The 12,581-nt window shown below is 37.4% G+C and overlaps 1 protein-coding gene across 2 annotated transcripts in view; it reads left to right on the top strand.

Moving 5' to 3' along the window:
* Positions 1–12,581, top strand: part of LOC143019775 (uncharacterized) — a 102,342-nt gene that overhangs the window by 78,298 nt on the left and 11,463 nt on the right. For both annotated transcript variants that reach the window (XM_076175758.1, XM_076175759.1), the window contains exon 5: positions 1,569–1,709. In XM_076175758.1, coding sequence (XP_076031873.1) covers positions 1,569–1,709 — 141 coding nt within the window. The remainder of the gene's footprint in view (positions 1–1,568; positions 1,710–12,581) is intronic.

Raw genomic sequence — 12,581 nt, 5'->3', positions numbered from 1 at the left:
CCTTACTTTTACCCACATTTATCTTCAACTTCCTTCTTTCACACACTTTTCCAAACTCTATCACCAACTTTTTCAATCCCTCCTCTGATCCTGCTACAAGAGCAGTATTGTCCACAAACAACAGCTGGCTTATCTCCCACTTTTCTCCATTTTCTTTAACCATCTCCAATTCCTGACCCACCACCCTTGCATTCACCTCTCACACCACCCCATCCATGTATATATTGAACAGCCAGGGTGACATAACACATCCCTGACAAAGTCCCACCTTTACCTCAAACCATTCACTCTCTCCATTTCTAATCCTAACACATGCTCTACTACTCTTGTAAAAACTCTTGACAGCTCCTAAAAGCTTTCCTTTTATCCCATATATCTGCAATACCTCCCACAGTGCCTTCCTGTCTACCATGTCATAAGCTTTTTCCAAATCCATAAAAGCCCCAAAAACATCCTTACCTTTTCCTATAGCTTTCTCACATATCTGTCTTACCACAAAAATCTGATCTACACAACCCCTACCTGTCCTAAACCCACACTGTTCCTCACCAATTATTCCCTCTGTTCCTCTCTTCATCCTCTCAATCAAGACCCTCCCATAAGCCTTCCTAAATACACTTAACAAGCTAATCCCCCTGAAACTACTACACTCACACTTGTCCCCTTTTCCCTTGTAAAGTGAAACTATACAGGCACTCCTCCAGCACTCTACCCTTTCTTAAACAAACAATGAATAACATCACCAGCCAGTCCGCCATCACTGTACCTCCTTTTTTCAGACATTCTGCATGACATCCATCCAGACCAGGTGCCTTACCTGTTCTCATCATCTTAACAACTGCCTTCACTTCATCCTTCCTTATTTCTCCTCCATTTACCTCACTCATCACAGTCATTTTCTAAGTACTTCCCACTGCAACTACCTTTCCCTCCCTATCCTCCTTCACATTTAGCAGCTCCCTAAAATAATTCTCTGCCCATTTTCCTCTTACTGCCTTCTCTTCCATTGTCATCTCTCCATCTACACCTTTTACCTTTTCTTCTCTACTTGATTCACCTCCTCTTCCTCTTAATTTCTTTCCAAAACATCTTTTTATTACTTTCAATATTTTTTGTCATACTCTTACCCCATTTCACATCTGCTCTCCTCTTTGCCTCCTTTATCTTATGCTTTACTTCTCTTATCTTTTCTTTGTACCTCTCATATGATTCCCTAGCCCTATTTTGTAACCAATCTGTGAAATCTTGCTTCTTCTCTTCTACAACCTTCTTTGGTTCCTCATCCCACCACTCACTACCCTTCCTTCTAATTCCTCTCATCCTCCTTGTTCCACACACCATCTCTATTAGTACAGTGATAAATATAAAAAAATCATAGAAACTTTCATCATTGTTAATCAGATCTGTTTCCCCAAGGGGGAAGGGTTGCTTCACCATTATTTAGTTCTTATATTACAGTAATTAGTGGAGTTTGTTGTATCATTTATTAGATATTTTGAATTTAATCTTTTATACATATCTTTGAGAATGTTTAGCTAGGAAATAAAAAAAAATCATTCATATTTCAGAATGTGCCCTTATTTGAAGGAAAGATCTGTCTGTGATTGTGGTCTAGATGATGGCTTGTGGGGCCCATGTTTAATTGGTATAGGTTTTGGCCTTCTCATTGTTATTTGCTGGTCCTACCGTATCGGTAGACTCATAAGAATGTAAGTATCCTAAGTTGTCATTTTTGAGGTAGATATACATATGAACTTAAGTTTATTTATTTATTAATTTGTTTTTTAGATTTGTATTTACCTAGTTGTATTTTACGGGAAGGCGAGCTATGCTCGTGGTGTCCCGTCTTCATATCTCATTTTATCTAGACTGTTTTTAAATTCGTGTATTGTTTTTGCACACACCACTTTCTCATCTATCTTGTTCCAAATGTCTATTACTCTGTGGGGAAAGCTGTTCTTTTTCAGATCTCTTCTATAACTGTCTTTCTTGATTTTCTTTCCGTGTCCCATTTTATTAGATCCTCTCTAACAATAGTTTCTATGCCTTTCATGATTCTATAAATAGTTATCAAATCTCTCTCTTTTCTTTGCTCAAGTTTTGCTAGTCTCTCATCATATGATAGTTCTAAGAGTGTTGGTGCCAATTTTGTAATTGCTCTTTGTGTTCTTTCAAGTTTTGTTATACATTTTTTTGTACTTAGTGACCACATCATCGCTGCATATTTCAATCTTGGTCTTATCAAGGTAACTAGTATTTTTTTTACCATTTCTTCATCCAGTTATGTAAAAGCCACTTTGATTGCTCTTATTAAATTATAAGTTTCTCCAATTTTTTTTTATATGCTTGAATAGAAACACATTAAGTTTGTGACGCATGATCGTCCTTGTCTAAATCCAAATTGTCTTGGATTTAGTACGTTGTTTTTTTCCAAATAATTTACCCATCTAGTTTTGATAGTTCTTTCACAGATTTTAGCTATCTTACTTGTGAGAGAGACCGGTCTATAGTTAGTAGGGTCTTCCTTGTTTCCCCCTTTATATATAGATACTATATTTGCCCTTCTCCAATCTTCTGGAACTTTTCCTTCTTTCAATGAACTGTTTATTAGGCTGTGTATTTACCTAGTTGTATTATACAGGAAGGGGGCTATGCTCGTGGTGACCCATCTTTGTATCTCTCAGCATCAAGTTTTTTTCTTAAAATCTTGAATAGTTTTTGCACACACTGTTTCTTTGTCTAATTTGTTCCAAGTATCTATCACTCTGTGTGGGAAGCTATTTTTTTCAGATCTCTTCTATAATTATCTTTTTTTTTTACTTTCTTTTCGTGTCCTCTTGTTTTTCCATTGTCCCATTTCCATAAATCATTCTTATCTAAGATTTCCTTTCCCTTCATAATTCTATTGTTAGTAGGTCTCCTCTTTCCCTTCTTTGTTCTAGAGTTGGTAATTCTAATTTGGACAGTCTTTGTTCATATGTAATTTTGGAAAGAGTTGGTGCCAGTTTTGTTGTTGCTCTTTGTATTCTTTCTAATTTTTTTATATTCTTTTTGGTACTGGGTGTCCATAGAGTTGCTGCGTACTAGAGTTTCGGTCTTATTAGTGTAGTTAGAATTTTTTTCTATCATTTCCTCGTCCAAATAGGCAAATGACACTTTTATTGACCTCAATAAATTGTAGGTTTCTCCGACTATTTTATTAATATGCTTATCCGGTGTCAAGTCTTTGCTGATCATCACTCCAAGGTCTTTTTCAGAGTTTACTTTTTTTACCTCTTCTTCACCAATTCTATAATCTCTCAATATTCTGTTTTTACTTCTTCCAAATTCTATTATACTATATTTCTTGATCCCTGTGGGACACCACTTATCATTTCTTCCCAATTTGAAAAATAATCTCTAATTTCTACTCTCATTTTCCTCCCAGTCAGGAAGTCTTTCATCCATTCCAATAATTTTCCTCTGATGCCATCTATTGATTCTATCTTCCTTATTAATTTATTGTGTGGTACCTTATCAAATGCCTTTTGTAGGTCCGGAAAGGCATAGTCTGCCCAACCATCTCTCTCTTGTATTATGTCTATTAATCTTGAGTAGAAGCAGATCAGGTTTGTTGTACATGATCTTCCTTGTCTGTATCCAAATTGATTTGGATTCATTATAGTTTTTTCATACAAATGTTTAACCCATCTATTTTTGACGACCTTTTCGCAAATTTTTACTACTGTGCTTATCAGGGAGACTGGTCTGTAATTTGATGGGTCTTCCTTGTTACCTCCCTTATAAATCGGTACAATGTTTGCATTCTTCCAGTCCTGTGGCACTTTTTCTTCTTTAAGTGAGAATTTAATTATATTGTATATTTTATCTGTTAATTCTTCCATGCATTCTTTCAGTATCCAATTTGCTGATTTCCTTCTGTGTTACAATTATTTCTTTCATTGAGGGGGATATCTCTCTATTTCCTTACAGTTAGGTGAGTTTTCTATTGTGAATACTGATTTGAAGTGGTTGTTCATAATTTCAGCCATTTCCAGTTCTTCTGTATGTACATGTTTACCTTGGCACAGCTTTTCTATTTCTTGTTTATTCTTCAGTTTGCCATTTACATACCTGTAAAATAGTTTGGGTTCTTCCTTGCATTTTTCTATTATTTTTTTCTCATAGTTTCTCTTTTCAACTCTGCATATTTTTACATAATCATTTCTTAGTTTGATGTACATTAGCCTTTTGCTTGTTTTCTTGTCTCTTTTCCATTTCTTTCAAGCTTTGTTTTTTTATCCTTAGCCTCACTACACCTTTTGTTGTACAGTACCATCTTTTTATGTATGTTATTTCCCTTTTTAGTTGTGGTACGTATTTATTCCCTCCCTCATTATAAATTTCTTTTAGTATATTCAATTTTTCATCCATCCCTGTTTCTTCATTAGGAATTTTTCTCAGTTCGCATTGCAAAAGAATTTTTTGAGTTTCCCAAAACTTGTTTTGTTGTACATTAGTCTTCCTATTCTATGTTTATCATTTCTGCTTTGATCCATTTGTTCTTTCAACTCAAATTCTATTAGTACATGGTCACTCTTTCCTATCAGAGTTTTGTAATCAATTTTATCGACAATTTCAGGCTCTGTCGTAAGTATTAAATCCAGCCTTGATGGTTCTTCACTACCTCTGTATCTGGTATTTTCCTTTATCCACTGAGTCATTGTGTATTCGATGGTCATGTCGAGCAGGACGTTGCCCCAGAGTTCCTCTCCACCCTTCACTGTCATTTCCTCCCAACATATTTCTTTTGAATTAAAGTCACCCATAATTATTGTATTTCCTCTGTCCTTCAGTATATTAGTTAATTCATATTTTGTATCTTCTAATATTTTGGAATGATCACTTTCTGTCCAGGACTTTGTTTTGGGGGGCACATACACCACTACAAATTTTCTACTCTTCATATGTTTGCTTTCAACTTGTATCGTAATTGATTCTACATTATTTTTTCCTTCAGTTATTTTTGTTACATTTAAATCTTTATTAGTCAAAATTAATACTCCGCCACCCTGTTTATCCTTTCTATTTTTTGTCCAGCAGTTGTATAAACCTTGTCCCACAGTGTTGGGTGGTGGAGTACACTTTAATTTAGTTTCCACTATTCCCATTATGTCTGGTTTTTCTAAGGCTAGATAATAATTTAATTAATTCATTCCTGAAGTTATTCCATCTATATTGGTATAAGCTATTTTTAATTTCCTTTCTACTTGTCTTTTTATGTCTTTTTTGTTTCCTTTTTCCTTACATACCATTTTCTCAGCCTCAGGTCCCTCTCCAAATTATTTTTTTTTTTTTTTTCAGTTTCAGTTCTTTTTTCATTTTTTTTTTTTTTTCTCTCTCTCTTGTGTTTGGGTGTTAATTGTTGGTTGGGAGTCTGTGGTGCCTGTTTCTTAATGGATCTCCTTCCTTGGGCCTCCACCTAACACCCAACCTTCACTTTCGATTCCCCATTGTATTGGATCATATGTGGCCCCAATTAGCTGTCAACATATGGCAACAGCTATACCCAAGGAAGTGGGATTGATTGGCTGGCTAAATTAGGTGAGAATAGCTGAAGATTCTGACTCCTAGTGATTGAAGGGCTTGTTTACCCTGCATGTGAAACCTGGGCTCAGTGGAGTGAACTGAAAAAATCTATCAAAGGTTTAACGTCTTCAAAGGCAGGCTTGCAAATTGTTGTAGAACACTTAGAGCAAGATGAGACACAGAAAACATCTTGGTCATCTACTGTATTCTGTCATATCTCCAGTTGCTTTGCCTTTGGACTTCAATTTGAAATAAATTTCTAACCTATGCGCAGGAAAAACCTTCTGTGATTTACTACATGAGTTGTCACACGGATTAGTTGAATTTGTAGGGTTACACAAATTAATGAATTTGATGAGATCTGTACATAGGCAGTAGACCGAGTATCCGGTTCGAAGGACCACCGAGCGGACCGTGTCACAAAATCCTCGGACAGTGGAAAGGAGAAGTTGTAGATGTGGGGTTATGAGAATCCTCATGCCTTGAGGAATAGGCGAAGGGGGATAGTTACAGTGGGAGCCAAGGTCCAGTAGATTCGAGTCACCGACCGGGACCACGTTCGCTCCCTTCTGAACGGCGTGTCTATATTTCAACACTTGAAAGGGGATGTATTAAGTAACAATTCATAAAGTAAATCACCAACCTAGGCTAATCAAATAAACTTGAAGAAATTTATTTTAATATTAATTCTACGGTAAACACAATTTGAATGCAAGTAATTTCATGTTAATTCCACAAAACATACAACTTGAATGCCAGTAATTTAACATTAAACACACAACTAGAATGCAAGTAATTTGAACTAGAATGCAAGTAATTTGACATTAAACACACAACTAGAATGCCAATAATTCGAATTAGAATGCAAGTAATTTATCATTAAACACACAACTAAAATGCAAGTAATTTGTCATTAAACACAACTAGAATGCCAGTAATTTGAACTAGAATGAAAGTAATTTGACATTAAACACACAATTAGAATGCCAAATAATTTAACATTAAACACAAGAACACATAACTTAAATGAAATGTTGCATATTAAACACCTATGATTTGCCAGTTCTACCTAGCTAGCCCTGCGCACTTTGAATCCTAACTAAAAATCTTATAAATGCCTCTATGTTTTTGTGTCTCTCCAAGCTTACTACACTCCTTAATTTCGGTTCCAACAAATGATGGGCTTCTAAACTTGGAGGATGTGGCTACTGATGCGTGATACACTTATATTTCATAGACAGACAGCATCATGGCTGTATTTCTTGGTGAAACCTTAAGAGCTGAGGGGAGGTTTGAACAACAAACGAGCCCGTTCCTCGTGGGTCAGGAACATCACTTCAATTACGAAAATGGCTTCGAGTAATGTAAGGTTGATGATCACATGAGTCGGAAACAAGGTGGAAAGTCTTAATAGCCGCCCCATGCGGTTGGAACACGTTTCTCTTCCTAATGCGGGAAACGCACTCACCCTTTGAAGACTCGTGATTAACTGCTGATGCCCAATGTGGGGCATGGGCTCAACGCCGTGCAATGCTGTCAAGTTTCTTAATTTCAAATCATTGCTTCCGAAGGGTATGGAGTGTAATGTGTATGCAGGAGTTGAATCGTCTCTAATAGTCCCTTTGAGACAATCACTAGAGACGAAAGAGGATTATAAATCCTAACTAGCCTAATCGACTAGCCTATTTACATAAACTGTATGAGAAGTGGCAAGTGCGCAGGGATGGGGGGGAGTTTGAACCTTTGATACAAATTTGAAAGGTAACGCTTGGTTGAAATACTAATCTTAAACATAAGGTAGCGAAACAATAAAATTGCGAGGTTGTTATATTCCAAGCTCAATCATTGAAACATTCGTGATATCTCTGGACCTTGACATAGATGGACACCGTGAACAAAAGGGGCGGGAAAACTTCCTATGAATAGGAAATTCTTTAAACTCGTTTAGGCTCTACAACTGATGGCCAAATTGGCGCAACAGTCAATAAGGATAATTGTGAGGGAAATAACAAGAAGCAGCTGCTTAAGGCCTTAAGAATTTCATTAATTCCGCAGAGTAGAGGAAACGATAACTGATAGGAGGCGAAGAGACAAAAATGTGAAGCCTACTATATCAGCTAGGTCCTTGAACGAAAGTATTTGATAACTACAGTTTGAAAACAGTCAGAAAAATGGGAATAAGTAGGCGGTGTGTCACAACCCCAAAGTTGTGACAGTTCTTCTTCGTCCTTAGCTCAGGGTAATCTAACAACTTTTCCGACATTTGTGCGCACAGTGTACCAAGGGACTCCTACAAGTTCGAAAAGAGCTCAGATGGCCACAGGTTAATATTTACTTTAAGTCATTTCTCAAAGTTAATTCCCAATTTATTAAACCAAAATAATTACATAGATTTAATAAACAAAATAAAGAGGAGGGGAGTTTAATCGTATCTTATTTAAAGTTACGATAAGCGTGGTTTGAAGTTTCAGGAAAGGCCCCTGAATCGAAGAAAATAACACTTTGAGGGAAAGTTTCCCGAACTAAGGTAAACACTAAGATTCCCAATAACAATTACCACAAGATCCAGTTTAGACAATCTTTGTATGTCAATTTTGAAAATGTTGGTGCCATCCTTGTCATTTCTTTGTGGATTCTTTTTAATTTCTTTATATTCTTTTTTTGTGTTGGGTGTCCATAGTGTCGCAGCGTACTCCAATCTTGGTCTTATCAGTGTGACTAATATTTTCTTTACCATTACCTCATCCAAGTAGTTGAAGGCTACCTTTATTGACCTTAGTAAGTTGTAGGTTTTATTATTATTATTTTGTTAATATGTTTGTCTTGTGACATGTCTTTGTTAATGATTACTCCTAGGTCCTTTTCCAAGCTTACTTTTTAACTTCTTTTGTACCAATTTTATGTTGCCCTAATATTCTATTTTTACTTTTTCCAAACTCAATTATACTACATTTCTTGATGTTGAAGTTCACTTTCCACTTTTGGCCCCATTCACAGACTTTGTCCAGGCCTCTCAGTCTTTTTCTGTACTTTCTTTAGTAGTTTTGCATCATCTGCAAAGAAGTTCATATAACATTCTACACCTTCATCCATGTCATTTATATATATGGCAGACAATATTGGAGCCAATACAGAACATTATGGGACCCTACTTATCATTTCTTCCCAAGTTAAGTTTTTGTCTCTTAGTACCACCCACATTTTTCTCCTGTTCAAGAAAGCTTCCATCCATTTCAATAACTTTCCTTGTACACCTATTATTTCGAGTTTTCTTAGTAGCTTTTTGTGTGGTACTTTATCAAATGCCTTTTGTAAATCTAGGAAACCACAATCAGCCCATCCATCCCTTTCTTGCATTATTTCTATTAGCCTTAAGTAGAAATAAATCAAGTTTGTAGCACATGATCTTCCTTGTCTAAAGCCAAATTGTTTTGGATTAAGTATATTATTTTCTTCCAGATGTTTAATCCATCTACTTTTGATAAAAAAAAATTGTATATGCATATATATGTATATGTATATATTCATATGGGATGGAGGCTAGGATCGGCATCCTACTCTCTGTAGTCCTAAAGAAGACATTAATAAAAAGAAAGAAAAAAAAACACATAAGAGAGTCTGGGAGGAGTTTTCCAACCAGAAGCCTGAAATTTGGGTCTTTTAATGTGCATGAGTGTGGTACAGATGAGAGTAAAAGGGAAGAGATAGGCAGTATGTTTGTGAGAAGAAAGATGCTTGTGTTGGCAATAAGTGAAATTAAGTTGAAAGGGAGGGATGAGTTTGAGTTTGGGAGTGTAATGGGTTGGGTGTTGGGAGTGAAGAAAGGATGAGAGAGAGAAGAGGTGTCTATACCAATAAATGAAGATATAGGTAAATGTGTGGTGGAATGGAAGGAGACTTCTTCAAGGTTAATGTGAATGAAGGTGAAATTGGGAAGGGAGATGTAGGTCTTTGCAAGTGCATATGGGCCTGGTAGGGAGAAGAATGTAGAGGAAAGGGAGGTTTTTTGGATATATTTAAATGAGTGCATAGAATTTTTAGGGAGAAATGTCAATGTAGTGGTATTGGGAGATCTCAATGCTAAAGTAGGAGATGAACCAATAAATGGAGTGGTTGGGAAGTGTGGAGTACCAGGAAAAAATTGTAGTGGAGAGTTGATGGTGATGTGTCTAGAGAGTTGATGATAGTTTACACAGTGTTTAGGAAAAAATCAAGCATAAGTACACAAGGGACAGGGTGGTGGATGGAAGGGTGGTAGCTAGGACTTTAATGGACTATATTGTGGTACCCAGGAGAAGAGTAGGAAGAGCTTTGGATGTACATGTTCTTAGGGGAGAGAGTGGGGGAATATCAGGTCATTTTTTGGAAGGTATGTTGAGAGTGGAGGATATATGGAGAAAGAGGAAAAGGACAGAATGTAGGGAGGTGCTTAGAGCAAAATGTTTAAATAAGAAAAAGGAGCAGGAGTACAAGGAGAAAGTGAGAGAACTGTGGGAGGTGGTGAAGGATAGAGTGGAAGTTAGCATGAAACAGGAAAGGGGATATTTCAAGGAGGAAGTGACAGGGGATAGATTGTATGTGGAGCAAGAAGGATGGGAGGGAATAAAAGAAAGGGTAGTGAGTGGTGGGATGATGAAATGAAGAAGGTAGTAGAAGAGAAGAAATGAGCTTTCAGGGACTGGTTACAAAGTAGGATGAGAGAAAAATATGAGAAGTATAAAGAAAAGAAAAACAAAACAAAAGATAAAGGTAAAAAAAGACACCAGGTATAAAATAGGGGAGAAATATGGCAGAAATTTTTGGAAGCAATAAAAAGATGGTTGGGAAGTAAATCGAGAAGAAGAGGAGGTGAGTCAAGTAGAGAAAAAAAGGTAAAAGGCGCAGATGAACAGATCTTGACAGAAGAGGAAGCAGTAAAGGGACGATAGGTGGAGTATTTTAGAGAGCTATTGAGTGTGGAGGATGATAGGGAGGGATTGATGGTAGCAGTGGGAGGTGCTAATAAAATGACAGTGATGGGAGAGGAAAATGGAAGAGAAAAAAAACAAAAAAATAGGTGCAAGTAGCTCTGAAAATGATAACATGTAAAGCTCCTGGATTAGATGGGTGTCATGGGGAATGTCTGAAAAAGGAAGGTACAGTAATAGTGGACTGGCTGGTGAGGTTGTTTAATGTGTCTAAATGAAGGTAGAGGGCTAGAAAGTGCCTGTATAGTTCCTTTTTACAAGGGAAAAGGGGACGAGTGTGAGTAGTTTGAAAGGGATCAGTTTGTTGAGTGTAGGTGGGAGGGTTTTGATTGAGAGGATTAGGAGAGGAACAGAGGAAGTAATTGGTGAGGAACAGTGTGGGTTTAGGAAAGGTAGGGGTTGCATGGATCATATTTTTGCGGTAAGACAGATATGTGAGAAAGCTTTAAGAAAAGGTATGGATGTTTTTTTTAATCTTTATGGCTTTGGAAAAGGTTTATGACAGGTTAGACAGGAAGGCACTGTGGGAGGTATTGCAGATATATGGAATTGGGAGAAAGCTGTTAAGGCCAGTCAATGTTTTTACGAGAGTAATAGAACCTCTGTTCGAATGGGATGTGGAGAGAGCAAGTGGTCTGAGGCAAAGGTGGGATTGCATCAAGGATGTGTCACGTCACCATGGCTGTTCAGTGTGTACATGGATGGGGTGATGCGGGAGGTAAAGGCGATGGCAATGGACAGGGGACTGGAGAGCGTTAGAGAAATAAAATGAAGAAAAAGGGGAGGTGAGCCAGTTGTTGTATGCTTACGATGCTACACTTGTGGCAGGGCCGGAGGAGGGATTAAGGGAGTTAATGATGGAGTTTGGAAAGGTATGCAATAGGAGAAAGTTGAAGGTAAATGTGGGTAAAAACAAGGTGATGAGATGTATAAGGGTAGAGGACAGCAGTGAGTGGAAGTCTAAAAGGAGAGAGGCTGGAGGAAGTGGGTAGTTTTAGGTATTTAGAGCCACATGTGGCAAGAAAGGGAGGAATAGAGGTGGAGGTAAGTTGTAGATTGAGAGAAGCAAGTAAATGTCATGGGGTATTAAATTTTGTTATGAAAAATAGACAACTGGGAATGTATACAATATGAAAATTGAGGTTTAACAATTCAGGAAAAGTTTGAGAACTTACCAGTCACAAAATTCTGCAGGGTTGGGTTCTCAAACAAGGGTAAGTTTAAATTAGGTAGATCTTGAAGGCCTTCTGAAACTGAAGACATAAGGTCCCTTGCTTTTGAATAAGAGGTCCATCTTGAACCAGAGCTCTGGTTTGTCTGATGTCTGACCCGACGATAATGTGGACCGTAATGCGAGGGACTCTTACGAGTTCGAAAAAAGCTCAAAAGGCCACGGGTTAACATTCACTTTAAGTAATTTCTCAAAGTCCCTGATTTATCAAACCAAAATTATTGCATAGATTTAACAAATAAAGAGGAGGGGAGTTTAATCGTATCTTATTTAAAGTTACGATAGGCGTGGTTCAAAGTTTCAGGAAAGGCTCCTGAATCGAAAGAAAATAACACTTTGAGGGAAAGTTTCCCAAGCACTGATGTTCCCAATAACACTAATGTTCCCAATAACAATTACCACAACAAAGAGGAGATTATATGAAAGGGGATTGTGCTAAAGCCATTGTATGGGGCAGAGGCTTGGAATTTAAGAGAGGCAGAAAGGAAAAGTTTAAATGTGTTTGAGATGAAATGTCTTGAGAAGTATGGTAAGGGTTACAAGGTTGGACAAAGCGAGGAACAACAAGGTGAGGAGGAGAGCGGGAGTGGAAAAGGAGATGGTAGATAAGGCTGATGAAAGATTATTGGGATGGTTTGGACACATGAAAAGAATGAGTGATAAAAGATTAGTAAAAGGGGTGGAGAAAGCAGAGGTAGGAGGAGTGAACTTTAGGGGATGACCGAGGATGAGATGGATGGATGTGGTGGAGGAGGTATTGAGTAAATAGGGGACATCCATTTAGGAAGGAAGGGAGAAAGCAGGAGATAGGGATA

This window comes from Oratosquilla oratoria, chromosome 38, assembly GCF_046742065.1.
Source record: "Oratosquilla oratoria isolate Oo_2021 chromosome 38, ASM4674206v1, whole genome shotgun sequence".
Taxonomy (NCBI): Eukaryota; Metazoa; Arthropoda; class Malacostraca; order Stomatopoda; family Squillidae; genus Oratosquilla; species Oratosquilla oratoria.
Note: the sequence above shows the minus strand (reverse complement) of the source record. Positions and strands in the feature narration are given on the sequence as shown.